Genomic DNA, 24,474 nt, shown 5'->3' with positions numbered 1-24,474 from the left:
GTCTTGCAGTATTGCCCAGGCTGGAGTATAGTGGCAGGATCACGGCTCATTGCAGCCTCAGCCTCTAGAGCTCAAGCCATCCTCCAACCTCAGCCTCTCATGTAGCTGGGACTACAGGTGTGCACCACCATGCCTGGCTAATTTTTTTTTTTTTTTTTTTAATTTTTGTAGAGACAGTGTCTTGCTATTTTGTCCAGGCTGGTCTCCAACTCTTGGCTTGAAGTGATCTCTCCTTGGCCTCCCAAAGTATTGGGATTACAGGCATGAGCCACATAATTAAAAAAAAAAATTTTATAGAGACAGTGCTCACTGTGTTGCCCAGGTTTGTCTCTTAATTCCTGGCTTCAGGTGATCCTCCTGCTTTGGTCCTCCAGAGTGCTGGGATTACAGGCTGAGGAGCAGGGGCCGGCATACCCAGCCCCTGTTTTACAGTTTTTATAAATCTCTTTAATGTGTAGTTTAATAGAAGACAGCTGGAGTCTATTAAACACTTCTGCATTTAATTTGCTGTGATATACTGTTTTGATTAAAATAAACCAAAAAACTCCACCATCACAAATACATAGCTGGAAAGGGAGGATTATTTCAGTAGTTTTTTCAGATAATTTTGGATATTCTTACTCTAATATTGTACCAAAACTCCACAAGCGGTATTGTCTTAAGTGATTAGCGCAGTGTGGAATCTGAAACTATGTCAATGAACTTTTCATTTCTGTTGCATTAAAATGTTAACTTATGTCTTTTACCTTGAATGAATTTATTTTTATTTATTTATTTTTTTACCCGTACCTTATTTTACAGCATTATTGTTACATGGCTACATGGTCATTTGGAAAATACTGATTTCAGAGTTATGCAGATCTTCCAAATGTTTACACATTTATTATACAATGAAAAAAAATCACATTTCATTAATATCATCAATGATCTGTCAGAATTATTTGGGCATGTGGGAAGCTGTCAGGCTAACAGTGACAGATACAAGTTTTCCAAAATGCTAATTTTCACCTGAATGCTCAAACTTTTTTATTGGCAGTAAGTACTGTAAGTTAAATGACAGTCTTGTTTGATTCATTTTCAAGAAAATGGCAAATACTTACATGTAAATAACCATAGTTTATCATTCGCTCTTTCAAGTAAAAATAGTGTCCCATAAAAAAAGCAATTAGTTGAGCTCCCCACTCAAAAATTGCACAAGTGCTTTTTCTTTTTTATTTTTATTTATTTTTTTAAGACGGGGTTTCACCATGTTGGTCAGGCTGGTCTTGAACTCCCGAACTCAGGTGATCTGCCCACCTTGGCCTCCAAAGTGCTTGGATTACAGGCTTACGCCACCATGCCTGGCCAAGTGCTTTTTCTTGAGGTAAGTTGTATTTAAGAATGCAGCACAAAAACTTCAGGTATACTTCCCATTTTATCACACATATTGAAAACAGATACTCAAGAGTCAAGACTTAATAACAAATGTAGGGAAGGGGAGGCTGGGTCTCCATTGGAGTGAACATTCGGGTAGTAGTAGCTGTGTCCAGCACAGATGTTAGGCATTCTGGCCTGATTGTTCCTGCTGCCTAGCTTAGTTTATTCCCAGCTCAATCTTATATGTCCAGCCTTCCCATCAGTTCCATGATCAAACCAACAGCCTTTCAGTAAATTACTTTTATGTTTAGAATCACTTTCTGTTGCTACAACCCATAACCCTGGGTGATGTTCTGCTTAAGAAAACCCAAAATACTTTTTAAGAAAGTAATCTGAAAAGTGATGATGGTCTTTAGTTCAAAATTATGTGCCTCATGGTTAACGTGATGACATGTAATTATTAACATCAGTTATGAGCAGTCACTATCCAATACCTACCTTTCTAGCCTTACTGTTTTCCAGCCAAACTGAATACATTGCTTTCCCCACCTCAACTACTACTCCACTTTTACCTCTGTCTAGAATATACTTTCCCCTCTCCAAACCAAGACCTAGCTCTGTTGTCAATGCCACCGTGAAGCTAGAAATAACCTTTGCCTTCTCCAAACTATTGAGAGGTTCCTTCACCTCTTATGTGGCACTTAATGCTTTCTACTTTGTAATGTCATTATTCATGTATATCTTATTTCCACTAAACACCTGTGGCAGTACTGTCCCATACAAATCTGTGCTCCACAGCACTTAACCTTGAACAAGTAAGCACTTTAAAACATTAGATGATGCTGGCATGGTAGCTAACGCCTATAATCTCAGCATTTTGGGAGGCCAAGGCAGGAGGAATGCCTGAGCCCAGAGTTCGAGCCCAGCCAGAGCAACATAGTGAGACCCGACTCTACAAAAAAATAAATAATCTGGGCGTGGTGACATGTGCCTGTAGTACCAGTATTTGGGAGGCTGAGGTGGGAGAGTCACTTGAGCTAGGGAAGTGGAGGCTACAGTGAGCTGTGATCACAAGGCTACAGTGAGCTATAATCACACTACTACACTCCATCCTGGGTAGCAAAGCAAGACTCTGTCTCAAAAACAAAACAAACATAAAATGTTACATGAATGAACTTGTATAGCAAATACACAAGTACCTTTATGGGCTGTTGAGGTCCACTGAGCTGCATATTTCCTCCATTACCTAGCTCCAAGCTTGCTGGGCCTCTTTTCCCCCTTAGTGGATCAGCTGTCTCTTTGCAGCTGTCAGCTTACCTCATTTAAGCAGCTACGCCTTGCTCTCATTCTGGAGTTGCTTCTTCAGTTAGGTTAGGGAACCAGAAAAACTTGAATTTTGGCCTGGCACAGTGACTCACACCTGTAATCCCAGTACTTTGGGAGGCCAAAGTGGGCGGATCACCTGAGGTCAGGAGTTCAAGAACAGCCTGACCAACATGGAGAAACCCCATCTCTACAAAAATACAAAATTAGCCAGGCATGGTGGTGCATGGCTGTAATCCCAGCTACTCAGCAGGCTGAGGCAGGAGAATCACTTGAGCTTAGGAGGCGGAGGTTGCAGTGAGCCAAGATTGTGCCATTGCACTCCGGTCTGGGTAACAAGAGTGAAACTCCATCTCAAAAAAAAAAAAAAAAAAACTTGAATTTTGTTTCAAACAAGACTGTGAGGGCTTGAGGGACTTTCCTATGAGGAAATCTTTCATACATAGTCTTTGATCTTTATTTTGGATATTGTGAGACTTTTTATTTCTGGTTTTTGGTTGATTTTAGAGATGTGATTCTCAGAAAAGTGATTGTTGGGTAATATACTTCATCCGTATATAGCAAAAGTTCATTCAGCAAATAATTTACTGAGTATTTTATGTCAGGCACTTTGAGAGAGAAAATACAGTTCCTGCCCTCAATGAGCTGTTTTAGTAGAAAAAGCATTTGAGTTTGTACTAGGAATATAAGTAGGGCACTAATACCTCTTCTTATTCAAACTGAGTTATAGAATTCTAGGTCAATTCATCCCTAGGGATTTTGTCCTGGAAAACAAGGTGGCAATGTGGGGAGAATTGGAGAGGGGGGTGAGATGGTAAGGGCTTTCATCATTAGCCCGACTCCCTCAGTCATGCTCATCTTTAGTCACTAGTGGATTTTCCTGTTTTATAGACCTAATCTGTTCAGTTTCTGAGCCAACCATGACAGAGCAGAACCAGAGATATTATGACATTAGTCATGCTGACAGATCTGGTTTCTTGGGGTTAACCCATACATCATTGTTCCTACCTAGTTCCAGCCTTCTCCTACTCCCACTTTGCTGGTCAAATCAGAACAATGGATGTATGTTCCAGTACTCCACTCTGCCTGACTTGGAGCCCTGTCAAAAATCTTAGTCTGGGACAGATGCAGTGGCTCACGCCTGTAACCTCAACACTTTCGGAGGTTGAGGCAGGCCCAGGAGTTTGAGACTAGCCTAGGCAACATGGAAAAACTCCATATTTACAAAAAATACAAATATTAGCCAGGCATGGTGATGTGTACCTGTAGTCCCAGCTACCGAGGAGGATGAGCTGGGAGTATCACCTGAGCCTGGGAGGTCAAGCCTGCAGTGAGCTGTGATCAGGCTGAACTGGAGTACAGCCACTGTACTCCAGCCTGGGTGACAGAGTGAGACCATGCCTAAAAAAAAAAAAAAAAAAAAAAAAATCCTAGCCTGCACTTTAGGAGCATGTGGCAGGAGGATTTTGCTTGAACCCTGGGGTTCAAGAGCAGCCTGGGCATATTGAGGCCTCATCTCTATTTAAAAAATCCTAGCCTACTTGAGTGGGACCTTGCTTTGTTTTGGTCCCTTACAGTTGTTTTCATCTATATCATCTCTACAAGTAGAGGAAATGTTCTGTTTAGTTCTTTTTCTGCTGATGAAATGGGAGGGTTCTCTGACCTACCCCCCATTGCAGGACATGCGACAAGGGTGTGGCTCATCTGTTTGGCTTCTGCCATAGCTGCTAAAACCCCTTACAGGAGAAGGAGCACAGACACAGGCAGGGGCAGGAGCTGAGGCAAGCTCTTTTAGGCTCTGACCCCACAGTGGCATCTAGGGGTGGGTGCCTGCGGCTCCTGAAGCCCCAGTAGGCATGCTGCAGTATTCTTTTAGCTTTGCTTTCTGCAGATGGAGTGCCTTCTTGGTACTTGAGTTCTTGTCTGGCATCCAGGAAGAATCAGGTCACACATGGACTTGAAGGATGGTGTATGTGGGGATTTTATCAGGTGATGGAGTGGCTCTCAGTGGGATGGTCAGGGAGCTGGAAAGGGTATGGAGCAGGAAGATGATCTTCCCCTGGAGTTTGGCTGTCCTGTGGCCGATCTCCTCTCTGACCATCCCCTGTTGAATGGCTCTTGACATTCAGACTTTCCTCTTCTCTCCTTCTTTGCCGCGCTCCTCTTTTTCTCATTTGCCTGTGGAACCTGGTGTTTGGGGTTTATATAAGTATAGGATCGCAAGGCATGGCGGGCCAAAAGGCAACATTTGGGCACAAAAATAGGAATGCCTGATTATTTAGGGCTGCAGGTTTCCAGGTTTGAGGGTGGTACCTTAGCTGGGGTACTGCCCTCTTCTACCCAGTATTTCCCTGTCTTCTGTCCTTATCACTAGGGTTTTTGTTTTTGCTCAGCCCACACAGAAGTAGGATTTGCTAAGGTTTTATCTAGATTGGGCTACTGAATGTTAACGATTCCTTAGAAAGTTAACTGGCTTTCTGTAGGTGGCAACTGTGTGGATCCTGCGTGGCAGACAAGCAGCAAATTACTTTATATGGTAGTAGATGATGTTTGAGTATGGGTGCAGTTTTTGTTATGAATGAAGTATATTATTGAGAAGCATGTGGGTGTGTCAGTATATAAATTAAATAGTTTAAAATGTGCAGGCTTGTTCTCCAAAGACAGAAGGAACTTTTTTTAATTAGCCTAAGTAAAGCATTATTAGAAAAGTAAATCTAGTGAGAAAAGTCAGCTTTTGTTATTCATGTTAATATAATGGACAGTAATATGAGTGTATTTTCTTAACTATATTTAGTTTTGAAATTCCTAAATATTTGTTCCCACAGATAACAAATACTGTACTATATGTTTGTTTTGGGTCAGACACAGTTATACATCAGTAGATTGCTTGCCACATCTCCTCCAGCTATACTGACTCATATTGTCACATTTTGGAGCCTTTTAAGGAGACCTGAAACCCTTTTCCTTGGTTAGAAAGCTTCAGACAGGCAGCTTTGGGTAAAACTCTTATTTACTCAGACTGAGCTCTGTTAAGGCTTTTAGACTGGCCCTCTGACTTTGCTAGAGTTACTTGAGAGTTTTGAATAAAAATGATCTTGATTCATGATTCCCTTCCATCAGAGCAGATCATAGCAAATTTTATATCCCCCAAATGAACTGAATTTTAAAAACACTCCTTCTAGATCCAAAAAAGTTCTAAAGGTTTTGAGATAACTGTATTATATAGGTTTTCCTGGGAGATGTAATTTGAACTTCATGTTTGACTGTGTGGCAGAGATCCAATATAAACCAGGTTAAGGTAAAAGTGGAATTCCTTGGCTCATGAAACAAGTCCCAGGGTGATGCTAACTTTAGTCATGCCTGGATTCCAGAGTCTTGATACCTTCTGGACACTATTTTTGGTATCTCTTTTTTCTATGTTGGCTTCATTCTCAAACAGGCAGTGGTCACTCTCAGTGCTAGATTTATATCTCCCTCATAGTTTATTATCTGGGTGAAAATAGACTCTTTCTTGATAGTGACAGCAAAAGTCCGCAGGCAGACTCTGTTGGCAGAACTTGGGTCACATATCCATGTCTGAAACAATCACTGTAATCAAGGAGAGTGGGTACCAAGTTGACTGGGTCTCCCTGGATCCTGTGTCTCCTGGTGAACTCAGGGGTTTGTGGCAATTCCATCTGTACTACATGGACTTATGGACTATGAATGGGTGGGAAGTGATTTCCTTCAAAGACGTAGACAGACCTCCCTCCCCTAAAAGGTGGAGATAGTATTTGAATGTTGATTTGTGGGGAGACATGGTAAGAAGTTTCACACCATTACAGTTACTTAGTGCTGTATAACAAATCTGAAAACTTCACAGTAGCTCACACCTGTAGTGCCAACACTTTTAGAAGGCTGAGGCAGAAGGATCCCTCGAGCCCAGGAGTTCAGGACCAGCCTGGCCAACATAGGGAGACCGTGTCTCTACAAAAATAAGAAAAATACTGCATGTAGTGGTCCGCACCTGTGGTCCCAGCTAACAAGAGGTCGAGGTGGGATGATTGCTTAAGCCCAGGAGTTCAAGGCTTTAGTGAGCTTTATCTGTGCCACTGCACTCCAGCCTGGAATGATAGAGCAAGACCTGTTGCTGTTTAAAGAGAGAAAGGCCAGACGTGGTGGCTCATGCCTGTAATCCCAGCACTTTAGGAGACCGAGGAGGGAGGATCACCTGGAATCGGGAGTTCAAGACCAGCCTGACCAACATGAAGAAGCCCCGTCTCTACTAAAAATACAAAATTAGCCAGGCGTGGTGGCACATGTCTGTAATCTCAGCTACTTGAGAGGCTGAGGCAGGAGAATTGCTTCAACCTAGGAGGCGGAGGTTGCGGTGAGCTGAGATCGTGCCATTGTACTCCAGCCTGGGCAATGAGTGAAATTCAGCCTCAATAAATAAATAAGTAAATAAATAAATAAAATGAGAGAGACATGTGGCATCTTAGAATCCAATAAAGGAATAGAGATTGCTTGTTTACCTAATGGTTATGGGACAGGGGTAGGGGATTGAGAATGCAACATATGTGATGTAAATATACAAGGATAGTTCTTACTAACAGCTTCTGTTTAGCCGTATGATTACATGTTAGTTTATTTTTTAGTATCACCAAGTATGTGTGGCAGATACTGTGGAGCTGTGACCAGATCCCCTGGATCCTTTTTACCAGTTCTGTGCATCTATGCTGAAGCTACCGTGTGCTTAACAGCTTGCATCTGTGACTCTTGGGTGACCGGCATCACTTTGTGCATGGGCCCAGAGAACCAGAAGTGCCTGGCAGTTTACATTGCTCTGAGGAGGCTCTTAGTCATTGAGTGACTGCAGGGCTATGAAAGACTAGTACCTTTGCCTTGAGGTGGCTCAAACTCAAAGGCATTATTTATGCTACAGAGCTCCCCTGCTAGATCATGCTAAGGCTGGAATTTTGCCCCAAAGCACGCGTTTACTTGGCTGCTGCTTCCTCCTCCTGCTCCCTACTCCCATTTTCTCCTGGGAACAACTTCTTGATAAATCACTTGCACTTGAATCTTTCTCCTATGGTTTGCTTCTGGAGAACCCTAATTAAGACAGTATGAATCTAAGCCTCCTTTGTATTCAGTCTTTGGAATCACTTTTGAGCTTCATATTAATAGTAATATACTGCTATTTCCAACTAATTATTGGAATATTGACTTTTAGGTTTTGGGAATGGCCCAAACATATATCAAAAATGATGCTAGTGTGTCATCTGCATTTGGCTTAACTCATGGCCCCATTTTTACCATGAGTTATGCTTCTGTTATTAGATATTAAATAGCTTATCTTAAAATTTAGTCAGTGTAATTGAAACTGCTTTTGCAAAATCATAACAGAAAATTATGACAGTGAAAGATATCAGACCTAACTGATCCCATCTTGCTTCTAACCTCTAAACTGTTGTCATTCATTTCTGTCTGTAGGCCAAACTAGCCTTGGGAAGGAATTTAGTTTATAGTTTAAAGCTAGTCTGTTCTTGTAAAACAAATGAAAAGGCCACAAGCCACCAAGTCAGAATGAGAGGGGCTGGAATTCTAAATATTACCAGCCATCATCACATAGGTCATAAGAATTGCAACTTCCCCAGTTACTCTTGAAGTAACTGTTGTGAAGCTCAGATCGGCCTTTTGAGATGTCTTTTCAGGCTTTTGCATTTCTGACCACGGGTTGGGCTCACCCGGACCTGCCAGCCAGTTCAGTATCCTCCACCCAGGAACTGACTTGGCATAAAAGGACAGCTTCGACTCCCTAGATTTTATCCCCAAGCCAACTGATCAGCACTCCTGACTCACTGGCCCCCTACCCACCAAATTATCGTTAAAAACTCTGATCCCTGGCCAGGCGCGGTGGCTGACGCCTATATTCTCAGCACTTTGGGAGGCCGAGGTGGGCGGATCACGAGGTCAAGAGATTGAGACCATCCTGGCCAACATGGTGGAACCCCGTCTCTACTAAAAATACAAAAATTAGCTGGGCATGGTGGCACGTGCCTGTGGTCCCAGCTACTCGGGAGGCTGAAGCGGAAGAATTGCTTGAACCCAGGAGGCAGACATTGCAGTGAGCCGAGATTGCGCCACGGTACTCCAGCCTGGCGACAGAGCAAGACACTGTCTCAAAAAAAAAAAAAAAAAAAAACCTCTGATCCCTGAGTTCTCAGGAAGACTAATTTGAGTAATAATACAACTCCAGTCCTCCCACACAGCCGGCTCTGTGTGAATTACTCTTTCTCTATTGCAGTTCTCCTGTCTTGATAAATCGGCTGTCTAGAGAGGGGCAAGGTAAGCCTATTTATTGAGCAGTTACATGATCACAGCAATAGATTGCCCTTCACTGCATGAATCATTCTTCCTGATCTGTTCAGAAAGATTTGGTAATTACTATGTTAATAATTGCATTACCTGGTTTGTGATACAATGACTGTTTATGTCATTATTGCATCATAGGAAGCTTTCTGTCTCAAAATGATTTAAATAATAAAAGAATTATCCTTTCCATAACATTTGATAAACACTTCTTACAAAACTACTTAGTGCTGCAGCTATTTAGGGGGTTATAATGATAGTTTTTTCTTCTTTCTTTTTTTTTTTTTTTTCTTCTTTCCTGTGTGTCCAAGGCATGAACCAGGCATAGGCACAGATCAAAAGCCAAGCTGGGATGAACAAGGAATTGCTTTGTCCCTGGCTGATATGAGGGGCACCATCAACCTGATGCCACTCTATGCAGGTCAGGGACAATGACAGTTTTTTCTAATTGTGTATGGTTATAGTCTATTCAGGCTTTCTTTTTAAATTTATTATTATCTTACCAAAAGTATATGTAAAATTGTGCACTTTTTTTTTGAGACAGTCTCACTCTGTCACCCAGGCTGGAGTGCAGTAGCACTATCTTGGCTCAATGCAACTTCCATCTCCCAGGTTCAAGTGATTCTTGTGCTTCAGCCTCCAGAGTAGCTGGGATTACAGGCATGTACCACCACACACAGCTAATTTTTGTATTTTTAGTAGAGACAGAGTTTCGCCATGTTGGTCAGGTTGGTCTCAAACTCCTGGCCTCAAGTGATCCACCCACCTCGGCCTCCCAGAATGCTGGGATTGTAGACATGAGCCACCATGCTTAGCCAGTGAACATCATTTAATGAACCAGTAGTTTCGCAAGATTTGTTAAGGCAAACACCAGGCCTTACCTTCCCTGCTTTCCTTTTTTTTTTTTTTGGAGTCAGGGTCTCACTCTGTCACCCATGCTGGAGTGCAGTGATGTGATCCCAGCTCACTGCAACCTCCACCCCTGCAGGCTTAAACAATCCTCCCACCTCAGTCTTCCGAGTAGATGGGACTACAATACAAGTGTGTACCACCATGTCTGGCTATTTTTTTGTATTTTTGGTAGAGACTCACCATGTTGCCCAGGTTCCTGCTTTCCATTTTCTCTTCCCCAAGACTACCACTTTCAACTCTTAGCTAATTCTTTTGGTAATTGCATTTATATATTAAATAATATGCTTGGAGCTAATTCTTAATTTCAGTTTAGGCATTATTGACATCTCCTTGATTAAAGGTAAGACTGTTGTTCTTTATGAATTTGTTAATTTCTCCTTGTAATTCTGCCAGTTTTGCTGTATGCATTTCAATGCATATTACTCACTTTTCTGTCTTCCAAATATAATTTTTGTTAGATCAGCAGTTCATATAGTCCAGTGACCCACCACATACGCCCCTCAGACTTTTTCAAGGGGTCTGTGAGGTCAGAACTTTTCATAATGATACAAAGACTTATTTGCTCTTTTTGCAGCAGCTTCATTGTCTGGGGTAAATACCTGGGGTTCGTTGACTTGGGCCAAGAAAATTTAGGACACGGACACATACAAGGAGTTTAGGAGTGGAGGTTTAATAGGCAAAAGAGAGAAACAAAGAGAAAGGAAAACAGCTCTCTATCTAGTGAGAGAGAGAGGCTTCCAAAAGGAAAAGACCAGCCAGTGGCAGAGTTTGACAGATTACATACGCAGGCTTGAGGAGGTGGTGTCTGATTTATATCGGGCCCACAGATTGGTTTGATCAGGTTTGATGTTTAGCACATGGGGAAGGCTGCCACTCCACCCTAATCTTATTATGCAAATGGGCTTTCCCCTTGGCCTGCCCCATTGTCTACTCCTTACTGTACACATTGCTGAAAAAGAGAAGGGAAGATGGAGCTGCCATTTTGAACATGATTGGCACAATTGCTGGCATTTATGTCTGCAGCGGGATTTTACAACCCCCAAATCGTTTTTCTTTCTAACAGAAGTGCTACTGCACTCTAGCCTGGGCAACAGGGTAAAACCCTGTCTCAAAAAAAAAAAAAAAAAAAAAAATTAAAAAATATATATTTTATTACCAGTACCATTTTCTTTCTAACAAAAGAAAAATGATTTGGAGGCTGGGCATGGTGCCTCACACCTGTAATCCCAGCACTTTGGGAGGCTGAGGTGGGCGGATCACCTGAGGTGGGGAGTTGGAGACCAGCCTGGCCAACATAGAGAAACCCTGCCTCTACTAAAAATACAAAATTAGCTGGGCGTGGTGGTGGGTGCCTATAATCCCAGCTGCTCAGGAGTCTGAGGCAGGAAAATCACTTGAATCCAGGAGCCAGAGGTTGCAGTGAGCTGAGATTGTGCTATTGTACTCCTGGGCAACAAGAGTGAAATTGTCTCAAAAAAAAAAAATAATTTGGGGCTGGTTTTCTTTAAAAGGAAAACCTTACTGAGGACTTCTGTACCCTTACTCCGCCTAATTTCTCTTTAATTCCTACATCTTTTACTGTTTTTTGGAGAGTCTCATTCGCTCAGTCTGGAGTGCAGTGGTGCAATCTTGGCTCACTTCAACCTCCACCTCCCGGGTTCAAGTGATTCTCATGCCTCGCCTCCTGAGTAGCTGAGACTACAGTCATGTGCCACCACACCTGACTAATTTTTGCATTTTTAGTAGAGGCAGGGTTTCACCATGTTGGCCAAGCTGGTCTCAAACTCCTGGTCTCAAGTGATCTGCCCACCTTGGCCTCTCAAAGTGCTGGGATTATAGGCATGAGCCACCACGCTGGGCCTTTTTTAAATTCATTCTTTCATGAAATGTACAGTGGAGTTTTCCAGAGGTCATGTAATGTGTGATGCCTGAATGCAGAAACAAATGTGAAAATCTAGTTGTCTTCTGTTAATTCCAAAATGTAAAACAATGTCCCTCTTACGTTTTTGGAAAATACAGTTATTTATTTTTTAAATAACTTTTTTTATAGAGATGGGATCTCACTGTGTTGCCCAGGCTGGTCTCAAACTCCTGGGCTCAAGTGATCCTCCCGCCTATGTTCCTTTATAGGTGTGAGCCACCATGCCCGGCCGTTATTTTTTATTAAATTTTGTTTTAATAAATTCACCCTACTTAACACAGTCCATGGCAGAGTAGTCAGGACTTAATAAATTGCTAGTTGAAGATGTTACGGTGTAACATCAACTCATCTGTTTTTCTGTTATTTTGGTTCCAGGCAGATCACCTCTTAGTAAAACTATGCATTTCCGAAGTCACCTGGATATTACATATACGTAGAGGTGCCCTATTTGTCTGAGGGATGCTATGGTGGACATCTTTTATTTGCAGCTCCACAGAATCTTTTGAACACCCTTCCCTCCGTCACATTTGGAATAGCCTGCAAATTGTGAGTCCCACTTTCCCAAGGTAGAATCATAGTTACGGTGCAGACATTAGCCTCTGTATTCCCCGAAGATGGTCTGCCAACAAGGCATAACAGGAAGTTCTCAGCATCCCGAAACGATGCTTTGAGAGGAGCTTGGAGAACCTGAGTTGGTCTCAAGGACTATAATGGGGGATCTAGTGCAGAGCTGAGGATCTCTAGGCTGATGCGAAGTTAAAAGATTGTATGTACTGTTTGCCTATTTTCCAGTATTAGTTAAACCTCTATGGTTGTTGGGGTTGTGTTTAGCTACTTCAGTAGCTCTTTTCAAAGGTCCCTGGCTCTTGGAAAATTTCCTCAAAATGGTGTTTCTGGAACCATAATTTAAAAAATTTGTTTATTTATTTTGGAAATGAAGTCTTGCCATGTTGCCCCGTCTCTACTAAAAATACAGAAATTAGCTGGGCTTGGTGGTGCGTGCCTGTAGTCCCAGCTACTTGGGAGGCTGAGGCAGGAGAATCACTTGAACCCGGGAGGTGGAGGCTGCAATGAGCCAAGATCGTGCTACTGCACTCCAGCATGGCGACAGAGTGAGATTCCATCTCAAAAAAAAAAAAAAAAAGAAAAAAAAAAAAAGGGAAGCGTGTCTTTTTAAATTAGTATGCCTGGTTGTTGAAATACTATTTATTTGGGAAGTCAGTCTTTTATGGCCCCCCTCATCTATTAAATCAGGAAAATACTTCCTACCTGCCACCATTGTTTTGAAGATTAGAAATAATGTAAAAGTACTTAGCATAATGACTATCAGGCTCTTAGGCAGTAGTTACTGTTATTTTATTATACCTGTAATCCCAGGCTGGCGGGAGGATTGCTTGAAGCCAGGAGTTCAAGGCTGCAGTGAGCTATGATCATGTTACTGCACTCTAGCCTGGGCAACAGGGTAAAACCCTGTCTCTCTCTCTCTCTCTCTCTCTCTCTCTCTCTCTCTCTCTCTCTCTCACACACACACACACACACACACACACAAATATATATTTTATTACCAGTACCATTACCTCTGTTACTATCGCCAGTGAGACTGTTGTTACAATGCTGGGTGACATGGTTTCGTTTTCTCCCAACCCAAATCTCATCTCAAATTGTAATCCCCACTTGTGGAAGGAAGGAGGTGATTGGATCATGGGGGTGGTTTCCCCCATGCTGTTATCATAATGGTTCTCACAAGATCTGATAGTTTTATAAGCATTTGACAGTTTCTCCTTCACACACTCATACTCTTCTGTCTACTGCGCCATGGGAAGAAGGCCCTTGGTTCCCCTTTACCTTCCACAATGATTGTAAGTTTCCTGAGGCCACCTCAGCTATGTAGATCTGTGAGTCAATTAAAAAACCTCTTTCCTTTATAAATTTCCCAGTCTTGGGTATATTTCTTTATGGCAGTGTGAAAACGGACTAATATGCTGGGTCTGTTCCCCACAGTAGGAGAGAAAGCAGTAACACTGAATGTCTGGTGTTCCTTGTTTTTGCCTGTTGGGCCCAAGCTTCCATGGTCACTTAGTTCTTAGAGCAACTCTAAGGCTTGTACAACTTTCCACCACAATTCTGTTTAGTTATTTTATTCCTTAAACCAGAATGTTTCTTCCCTGTTACTGCTACAAAATAATCACCTCTCTGGAAATTGGCACTTATTCATATATGAGCGTACTTTCTAAGGCAGGGCTATAGACTTATGAGCAGTAATTGCCTTTCATTTAATGTCTCCAAAGCCTTGAGTTCTGTGGGGCCTGGGTGAGCTGGGTGGGGACCTGGGATGTGTGTGCTGCTGCCTGCCACTGCTGGCAAGTGGGATGTGGCGGTGGCTGCATCTTTGGAGATCTGATCTCTCATACGTGATAGCAAAGAGCAGACACCTCAGTGGGAAAGTGTGTATTTTAGTGATCTATTTTGTTGTTGGAAATTCATCAAAGGTCAACAAACATTGGAGGCAAAAGAATATGGCCAACATGTGGCTGCTGCTTTGAGGCATTTTGCTTTTCCAATAGTTAACTTTCAAGGTATACCAGAATAGCATAATAAATAGTTTCAGTTGCCACAGTAGACCCTTGGGTTTTGTGGACTTAGACTTTGCCATTTCAGTTATTTTCCAGGATGCTGACCAACTTTGGCCTGTAAGCCTGTAAGGCTGGGGCATCAGAGCAAGTGGTTGGGCCTGGGGAGCCACTTGGCACTCATGCTGCCTTCCTATGAAATGCCATGCTGATATTTGTGAATTCTGGAGATTTGCAAAGATCTCAGGTATATCCCTTTAGAATGTCGTGGATCTACCATGTTTTTTTAAATTTGATTTGTATATTTGTATACATTTTTATGTATTTATTTATTTGAGACAGAGACTTGCTTTGTCACCCAGGTTGGAGTACAGTGGTGTGATCTCAGCTCTCTAGAACTGCCGCCTCCTGGGCTGAAGCAGTCTTCCCGTCGTAGCCTCCCAAGTAGGCTGGGACTACATGGCGGGCACTTGCCACCATGCCTGGCTACTTTTTGTATTTTTAGTTCAGATGGGGTTTTGCCCTGCTGCCTAAGCTGGTCTTGAACTCATGAGCTCAAGCAGTTCGCCCACCTCGGCCTCCCAAAGGGTTAGGATTACAGGCGTGAGCCACTACACCCAGCCTACATTTATATTTTTAAAACCACATAGTTCCATAAGGCTTATAGGTAAAGAGAAACAAAACAGCACTCCCCTCTCCCATCTTTTTCCCCATCAATTACCCACTCCCAGAGGCAACCACTTTCAATTATTTCAGCTATTTCTTCCACTGTTGACTTCTGTATTTTTTTGTTTTGTTTTGTTTTTTTGTTTTAAGACAGGGTATCACTCTGTCTCCCAGGTTAGAGTACAGTGGCATGATCTCTGCTCACTGCAGCCGCTGATTCCCAGGCTCAGGCGATCCTCCCACCTCAGCCTCCCAGTAGCTGGGACTACAGGCATTGCGCCACCATGCCCGGCTAATTGTTTTTGTGTTTTTAGTAAGAGATGGGGTTTCGCCATGTTGTCCAGGCTGTTCTCAAACTCCTGGGCTTAAGGGACCCACCAACCTTGGCCTCCGAAAGTGCTGGGATTACAGGCATGAACCACCATGCGTGGCCAACTTCTGTATTTCTAAATAACATGCTTATATTACTATTTTTTGAGAGAAACTATTTCAGGCTGTATTTCTAGACTAATAAGGAAAGTGAGGATTTAACTTTATTATACCATTTCTCCTGTGCTCCCTACCCCCATGCAAAGTGGCTTTCTCTCATCATCCCAATATCTCACATTTGGTTTAGTGTACATATTTTATGACTGTGTAAATATTGCCTACAAATGAACTACATATTGTATCCTACAAGTAAACAATCTTTTTTTTTCCTGGAGTTAATCGTTGCTCCATTTAAAATTTTCTCATTTTTGTTTTGTTTTGAATTGGTTTTTGTTTTTTTGAGACAGATTCTTGCTCTTGTTGCCCTGGCTGGAGTGCAATGGCAGGATCTCAGCTCACTGCAACCTCCACCTCCCACATTCAAGTGATTCTCCTGCCTCAGTCTCATGAGTAGCTGAAGGCGCCCACCACTATGTCTGGCTAATTTTTGTATTTTTTGTAGAGACAGGGTTTCACCATGTTGGCCAGGCCCGTCTTGAATTCCTGACCTCATGATCTGACCCACCTCAGCCTCCCGAAGTATTGGGATTACAGGCGTGAGCCACCACACCCGGCCTTTTTTTTTTTGAGACGGAGTCTGGCTCTGTCGCCCAGGATGAAGTACAGTGGCATGGTCTCAGCTCACTGCAACCTCTGTCTCCTGGGTTTAAACGATTCTCCTGCCTCAGCCTCCTGAGTAGCTGGGATTACACGACCACACTCAGCTAACTTTTGTATTTTTAGTAGAGATGGGGTTTTACCATATTGGTCAGGCTGGTCTCGAACTCCTGACCTTGTGATCTGCCTGCCTCACCTCCCAAAGTGCTGGGATTACAGGCATGAGCCTCCGCTCCTGGTCCTTCTTGTTTTTTTAATGACCTATCTTTGCATTTTGATAGAACTGGTAAATTCTAAATCCATTCCTTTTTTCCACCCTCCTTGGAGACCCGCTCCTTGAAGTCCTCCTTGCTCCAGTCTGACTGCTTTTGCTCTCCAGGCCTGCCTAATTGTTGTCTTGGGCTTCATCATTATTCCTGGGATTCCCTTTGCCTGTCTTCTCTGGTGGGTCTCTGTTTCCTACCATCTTAGTTGCCTCTTAAGAAAGGATAAACCTTTGGTTCTTATCTGAAGATGCCTTAGCTTACTGTCATAATTGATGAATATTTTGGTTGGGTGTGGAATTGTAAGTTGGAAATTATTATCTTGAATCATTTTGAAGGAACTGTCATCTTCTAGCTTTCAGTGCTACTGTGGCAAAGACGAATGCCAATTTTATTCGGGATATCAGCCTAGTGTGGGGATTTATATCTTCATATTGTTGAGTACTTGTTGGGCCTTGCTAGTTTTAATAAGAGATTTCTTCAGTTCTCAGAATTTTCAAAAATACCATGTCTTACATCATTTTCCCTCTCTGTATTCTGCCTTTTCTCTTTCTGTAGTCAGATGTTGGACCTGATTAAGTCCTTCCCTTTCTCTTATTCATTCACGTATCTTTATTATTTGAGACAGGGTCCTGCTCTGTTGCTTACACTAGAATGTTGTGGCACAGTCACAGTTCACAGAAGCCTCGACTTCCCAGGGTCAAGTGATCCTTCCACCTCAGCCTCCCAAGTAGCTGGGACCACAGATGCATGCCACCACGCTCGGCTTTTTTGAGACAGGTCTCACTCTGTCACCCAGGTTGGAGTGCTGCAGTGATGCGATCTCTGTTCACTGTAACTTCCACCTCCCAGGCTCAAGTGATCCTCCCCTCCTTCCCCTTCAGCTTCCTGAGTAGCTGAGACCGCAGGCACACACCATCAAGCCTGGCTAATTTTTTGCATTTTTGGTAGAGACAGGGTTTCACCTTGTTGCCCAGGCTGGTCTCAAACTCCTGAGCTCAGGTGATCCACCCCCCTCAGCCTCCAAAAGTGCTTGGATTACAGGCATGAGCCACCACATCTGGCTTAGGGTTTCTTTGTTTTATTTTTTATTGGATAGATTTTCAGCCAGAGTTCCTGCCTTAGCCACACCTTCATTCCGTTTTCCCTGGCAAGGGCAACCAGTTCCTTGGCTTCAGGAAAGGGATTTCTATATGTCAGGTTGTTTTATCCACTGCCAGTTTAGGATTTTAGCTTTCAGGCTGTGCTCAGTCACTTGGCACTCAGTTACCTGCTCCCCAGCTTCCAAAATGCTATTGAAGGCTGCCTCATTTTCTTTTTTCTTGTGGGTTTATACCTTTAAAACAACAACTAAATCAAAAAACTTTAGTGTCTTTTTTTTTTTTTTGAGATGAAGTCTTGCCCTGTCGCCCAGGCTGGAGTGCAGGGGCGTGATCTTGGCTCACTGCAATCTCTGCCTCCCAGGTTCAAGCAATTCTTCTGCCTCAGCCTCCCGATTAGCTGGGATTATAGGTGTGTGCCACCATGCCTGGCTGATTTTTTGTATATTTAGTAGAGACCGGGTTTTACCATGTTGGTCAGGCTGGTCTCAAACTCCTGACCTCAGGTGATCTGCCCACCTTGGGATCCCAAAGTACTGGGATTAACAGGCATGAGCCACCAAGCCCGGCTTCGTGTCTTTTTAGTGGGGTTTCAGGAATAAGCAGGGGGCAAATGTGTGTGCAGTCTGCTACCATCTATAACTGGAAATCTTCCACACTAATACTGATTTGCCCTTTTCGCTTATTTAACGTTACTAAGACTTTGGTATTTCTTGGCATTCATTCCTCATCCTGAGGGAATGCAGAACTCTAACGAACTTCTGTGGGATAGATACGCCATCACTCACACATTGGTCTTAGACCCTCAGTGGTATATGTGGCTCATATGAATAGTAAAGGGGACCCTGTCAGTAGCGGAGCCCACATGTGTGCATGCCTGCTGGGCTGATGGCTAAATTGGCATTTGTTCCTTATATGACACGCTCTCGGTGTATGTGCCCATCATCAGAGAGATCACAGGTTTCAAAGGTCCAAGCTTGGCCATCCATTCTACTCTTTTCATCACACCCTTTATGTTCTGACTTTGACTGAAGCTTTTCTAGGTCTTAACTTTTCTTTGTTTTCCTGTAGGATCATGGATTTTCCTGGTCACTTTGAACAAATCTTCCAGCAGCTGAACTACCAGAGACTTCATGGCCAGCTCTGTGATTGTGTCATCGTAGTGGGGAATAGACACTTTAAAGCCCATCGCTCCGTGCTAGCAGCATGCAGCACACATTTCCGAGCACTGTTCTCAGTGGCAGAAGGAGATCAGACCATGAACATGATCCAGCTGGATAGTGAGGTGGTGACAGCAGAGGCCTTTGCTGCACTGATTGACATGATGTATACCTCCACCCTCATGCTAGGGGAGAGCAATGTTATGGATGTCTTATTGGCAGCCTCTCACCTGCATTTGAACTCTGTTGTTAAGGCATGTAAACATTACTTAACAACAAGGACGCTACCCATGTCTCCCCCCAGTGAGCGTGTTCAGGAGCAGAGCGCCCGCATGCAGCGCTCCTTTATGTTACAGCAGCTGGGACTAAGCATTGTGAGCTCAGCCCTCAATTCCAGCCAGACTGGTGAGGAGCAGCCAGCCCCTATGAGCTCTTCCATGCGCAGTAACCTGGATCAGCGCACGTCTTTCCCCATGAGACGCCTTCATAAGCGTAAGCAGTCTGCAGAGGAGCGGGCCAGGCAGCGCCTTCGGCCCTCCATGGAAGAGTCTGCCATTTCAGATGTTACACCAGAGAATGGGCCTCCGGGGGTTCATTCTCGGGAGGAGTTCTTTTCACCAGATTCTCTGAAAATTGTGGATAATCCTAAAGCCGATGGAATGACTGATAACCAGGAAGACAGTGCTATCATGTTTGATCAGTCTTTTGGCACTCAAGAAGATGCCCAGGTGCCAAGCCAGTCTGACAACAGTGCTGGCAACATGGCACAGTTGTCTATGGCCTCTCGTGCAACTCAGGTTGAGACTAGTTTTGATCAGGAAGCTGCAACTGAGAAAAGTAGTTTTCAGTGTGAAAATCCTGAGGTTGGCCTCGGTGAGAAGGAGCACATGAGAGTGGTGGTTAAATCTGAGCCCCTGAGCTCGCCTGAGCCTCAGGATGAAGTGAGTGATGTGACCTCACAAGCAGAAGGCAGCGAGTCTGTGGAAGTGGAAGGAGTTGTGGTCAGTGCTGAGAAGATAGACCTTAGCCCTGAAAGCAGTGATCGGAGTTTTTCGGATCCCCAGTCTAGCACAGACAGGGTAGGTGATATCCACATTTTGGAAGTCACAAATAACCTAGAGCATAAGTCCACTTTTAGTATTTCAAATTTTCTTAACAAGAGCAGAGGAAATAATTTTACTGCAAATCAGAACAATGATGATAATATCCCAAACACCACTAGTGACTGCAGGCTGGACAGTGAGGCCCCCTATTTGTTGAGTCCAGAGGCTGGGCCTGCAGGTGGCCCCTCCTCTGCCCCTGGCTCCCATGTAGAGAACCCATTTAGTGAACCTACAGACTCCCACTTCGTCAGGCCTATGCAGGAGGTGATGGGCCTGCCGTGTGTGCAGACTTCAGGCTACCAAGGAGGAGAACAGTTTGGGATGGACTTTTCCAGGTCTAGTTTGGGCCTCCACTCCTCCTTCTCCAGGGTAATGATAGGTTCCCCAAGGGGAGGAGCCAGTAACTTTCCATACTACCGCCGCATAGCTCCCAAAATGCCAGTTGTAACTTCTGTCAGGAGCTCACAGATCCCAGAAAACTCTCCCAGTTCCCAGCTAATGATGAATGGAGCTACATCCTCATTTGAAAATGGCCATCCTTCCCAGTCTGGTCCTCCACAGTTGACCAGGGCATCTGCTGATGTCCTGTCAAAGTGCAAGAAGGCCTTATCAGAGCACAATGTTTTGGTTGTAGAGGGAGCTCGCAAGTATGCCTGCAAAATCTGCTGCAAAACTTTTCTGACTTTGACAGATTGTAAGAAGCACATCCGTGTTCACACAGGTGAAAAGCCCTATGCCTGCCTGAAGTGTGGCAAGAGGTTTAGTCAGTCCAGCCACCTGTATAAGCACTCAAAGACTACCTGCCTGCGCTGGCAGAGCAGCAATCTTCCCAGCACTTTGCTCTAGCTGTTTGTCCTCACAAGACAATGCTGAGGCCAGTTGTTGGACTGAATTTCTTTTGGTAAGCAATTAATGCCTTTGGGTTTGAGGCTTCCAGCTGCCCAGTGGCTCCTAAACAGTTCAGCAACTAATAACCGGAGAACTAACGTGTAGTATTTGTGCTGCGGCATTTCTGAGTAAAGTGCACGTCTTGGGAAAGGTATGCAATCCCTAAAACCAGGTTCTTCCTTAGGGTTGAGTAATGCAGTCAGAAAATAGTTTGTAATTGATGGTAAAAGTGGCACATTTAGAAATTTAAAAATTGAAGTGCAAAAAAGTTTTTTTTTAGCAATTTTTGTAAAACTGTAGCATTTAAATTTCCTATACCTTCTGATGGGATTATATCCCTGTACAGTGATGCAAAATGCACTTATGTGTAACCAGTGGTGATTTGGTGCCTGTCTAAAAGGAAGGCCTTTGAGGACACGCCTGTCTGCCACAAATGCTTTAAAGTGTATCATGAGCTAGTCCTAGGCCTCAGAAAGTACTGTATTTTTTATTTTTACCTGATTTGCAGTCACAGACACTGCACTTTGGTGCTGACACTGGGTCCAGAGTGAGCATTCTCTTGGACTATTAGGTGTATATACTTTTAAATACATCACTGTTGGACAAATGTTTTAATAGTTTTTTTCTGGTTTAAAAACAAAATTGTAAATGGAGTATGTACTTGTAGAGAGTGACAAGGTATTGTTTCTGTATGTGCTGTTTTAGCAGTATTTTAACCAACTTGTATTACAGAAGTTACAGTTTCATGTTAGGAAGTCAGAAAAGAGCTTGTGTTTTTGTCTTTGTTCTGATGATGTGGAGTCATGTTTTGTGGGGTCTTTCATGGCACATTTACCTGTTGTTCCATCCAGATGTTGAGGGCCAGTCTAGGCTCACACATCCTACCCGAGGACAGGCCTGTTCTCCACTTCTTCACACTCCCCTCCCCATATAGCATCTCTCCCAGGTTTAGGTTACTGTTTTCGATGACAAATTACCCAAAAATGTCCCCCATGGGTTTTACTACTGTTATGTACTAAACAGTATGGACCCTAAATTTTATTATTTGTTGCTCCCCCAATCTGATACCAAATGTTTAAAATTGTTTGAAATCCAAACATGGTAGTGTTCATGCATGAATATTTTCTAGGCTATGTAAGAGAGTTAGGCAGCCCACAACATAGAAGGAATCAAGTAGAATCTGAGACTGTTGGAGGCACTCGGGTCACTGCCCAGGGCATCTCTGGGCCCTACAGCCTCACCTTGCTGTCCTCTTGACACTGTGTCACCGAGGCTGTTAGTGGCACCTGTGTGAAGGCAGGTGTGCATCCAGGGGAACAGCACAGCTTAATGCATCTCTCTAGAACTCATGAAGTCAGTTTAATTCATGCATGAACATGAGTTCATTTTGTTTTATATAGCTTAGAGATACCAAACCATCATGCATAATTCAGATAAATTCAGTTTTTGTGTTTAGAAAGGTATGTATAGCTGGAAGCAAAAATTGCGTGTTTTCTCTCCTGTTAATCTAGAGCGTGCAGTTACACATCTGTGATAATTTCATGTTCTGGGGGGCTTGGCATCTCCTATGGACTGATTCCCAGGAAAAAAAAGCCCAAAGGAAAACCTGTGATTCCTTTCAAGTAGATGTGGGAAAGCGCCTATTGGAGGATATGGGGGTCACCTGTAAAATTCAGTGTCATGTGTGGCTCCTTGTTAGCAGTCATGTTCTGACATGGGATTAGAAGGCTCCCCATCTACCCTCTACATGATGTAGGGACCAGTGTCTTGTGAGATTAACCTTGGGACACAGGTGGGTTAGCCTGGAGAAAAGAAGAGAGGCCCTGCCTAGACCCAGGGAGAGGAGCCAGTGACACAGGCAGAGCGGTGCAGGCCTCCTTCACTTCCATTTGGAGTGCCAGGAGCCTGCCCGCTCACCTCTGCTGAAGCTAAGTGGACTTTGCTTTGGGGGCTTATCTCTGATACATGTTAGAGCTCTGCCTCTCCACTGCTAGATGGAACCTGGAATCTCTCATCTACCTCTTAGTCGGTCAGTTTCTTATGTGTGAGAAGCAAGCTTGTGGACCAGTGTCCTTGTACATGCTGTAGCACTTAAATTCTTCCAGGGTTCCCTAGGAAACCAGTCCCAGGGTTCCTATGATGTGTAGTTTCTACCTGAATTTTGATTGGTTAGCCTTAATTATAGTCTGGCATGATCATATAGAATCTTTTCTGGTGATCAGATCATAAAGTTCTATCAAGGCATCCATGTCAGTGGTGCTATGCTGGTTACAACTTGAGATTTTGAAATAAAAAATTTGTCATATTCATGCCTCTAAATTTGTGTTCTTTTTTGTTTAGGTTATTAAGGTTGAAACAAAAGACGGTAATATCTCTTTGCTAACCTAGAAAATAATGCTGTCCTCTATTAACAGGCTGGGTGTGGTGGCTCACACCTGTAATCCCATCACTTTGGAGGCCGAGGTGGGCAGATTGCCTGAGGTCAGGAGTTTGAGACCAGCCTGGCCAACATGATGAAACCTGTCTCTAATATAGAAAAATTTGCTGGGCATGATGGCATGCGTCTGTAATCCCAGCTACAGTCCCAGCTACTTGGGAGGCTGAGGCAGGAGAATTGCTTGAAGCGGGGAGGCAGAGGCTGCAGTGAGCCGAGATCACGCCATTGCACTCTAGCCTGGGCAACAAGAGCGAGACTTCATCTCAAAAACAAAAAATAAAGTTATTGATTGTTCCTCGCAAATCATTCCCTCTGCCATCCCCTGCTTTCCTTTTCTGTCTTTGAGCTATGGACATGCATGAGATTTTGTTTTCAGCCTACCCAGTTGCTCTTGGAATGTCTGTGTAATCTTGTGCTACTCCCTCGACCTGCCTCCCAAGTTGGAAACTCCATCTGCCAGTTTGGCTTGGCTATGGGGAAGAGCTGGAAGCTCATTCTTTGTGAGCACAGAGCTGGGCTTTGTCAATGGTAGTGCTGTGGCCTGACCTTGGAGAGGAGTAGGTAAGGTGGCGATTTAAAAAAAAAAAAACATCCAGCCAGGCACGGTGGCTCACACCTGTGATCTCAGCACTTTGGGAGGCCAAGGCGGGTAGATCACAAGGTCAAGAGTTTGAGACCATCCTGGCCAACATGGTGAAACCCTGTCTCTACTAAAAATACAAAAATTAGCTGGGCGTTATGGCACATGCCTGTAGTCCCAGGTACGCGGGAGGCTGAGGCAGGAGCATTGCATCAACCCAGGAGGCGGAGGTTGCAGTGAGCTGAGATCAAACCACTGCACTCCAGCATGGCAACACGGCAAGACTGAACAACAAACAAAATCTACCTGGGGGCAGGGAGGGGCTGGAGGACAAGATGGGGAAAGAGAACAATGTGTATAGGTACTGAAACTAATTTTGAAAGAAACCCACCTACCTCTAATTGTTCTTGACCAAAGTAAAAGTGTTATGTCCTTACCTAGTTCTCATTTCTTCCAGTTATCTCCTTTTCTGGAAGTGCTCTTTAATTTTATGGATGGTCTAGGTATCAGATTCAAGTGCCATGGTCATAAGTGGGTTCTGCTTGTCCTGTCCTTGGTGAGGAACAAGTGAAGGAATCTGGGCAGAGAAGATGAGGGGTAAGGTCCTTTGGACAGGTTGCAATAAGGAAAATGCACAGGGCTGAGGGCTGGGGTAGGAAGCAGAGCCAGGCAGATCACTGGATGCTGTGACTTTGAAGGGGTAAGCAAATGCTCTTTGTATTTTTAAAGTTTTTTTTTAGAAACAGGTCTTGCTACAT

General features: G+C 43.7%; 1 protein-coding gene and 1 non-coding gene across 2 annotated transcripts in view; one reads left to right on the top strand and one right to left on the bottom strand.

Moving 5' to 3' along the window:
- Nucleotides 1–23,018, top strand: part of ZBTB5 (zinc finger and BTB domain containing 5) — a 39,515-nt gene extending 16,497 nt beyond the window's left edge. Inside the window, exon 2 of the mRNA XM_032240091.1 lies at nt 18,620–23,018. Within this exon, the coding sequence (XP_032095982.1) occupies nt 18,624–20,657 (2,034 nt within the window). The 5' untranslated portion in view covers nt 18,620–18,623 and the 3' untranslated portion in view covers nt 20,658–23,018. The remainder of the gene's footprint in view (nt 1–18,619) is intronic.
- LOC116524954 lies at nt 9,329–9,461 on the bottom strand. The gene has a single exon (XR_004257550.1). It is a non-coding gene; the product is annotated as a small nucleolar RNA SNORA48 (small nucleolar RNA).
- Nucleotides 23,019–24,474: the final 1,456 nt, after the last annotated feature.

The sequence above is a fragment of the Sapajus apella genome, unplaced genomic scaffold (assembly GCF_009761245.1).
Source record: "Sapajus apella isolate SASKATOON/1434 unplaced genomic scaffold, GSC_monkey_1.0 scaffold46, whole genome shotgun sequence".
Taxonomy (NCBI): Eukaryota; Metazoa; Chordata; class Mammalia; order Primates; family Cebidae; genus Sapajus; species Sapajus apella.
This window is presented reverse-complemented; position numbering and strand designations above follow the sequence as displayed.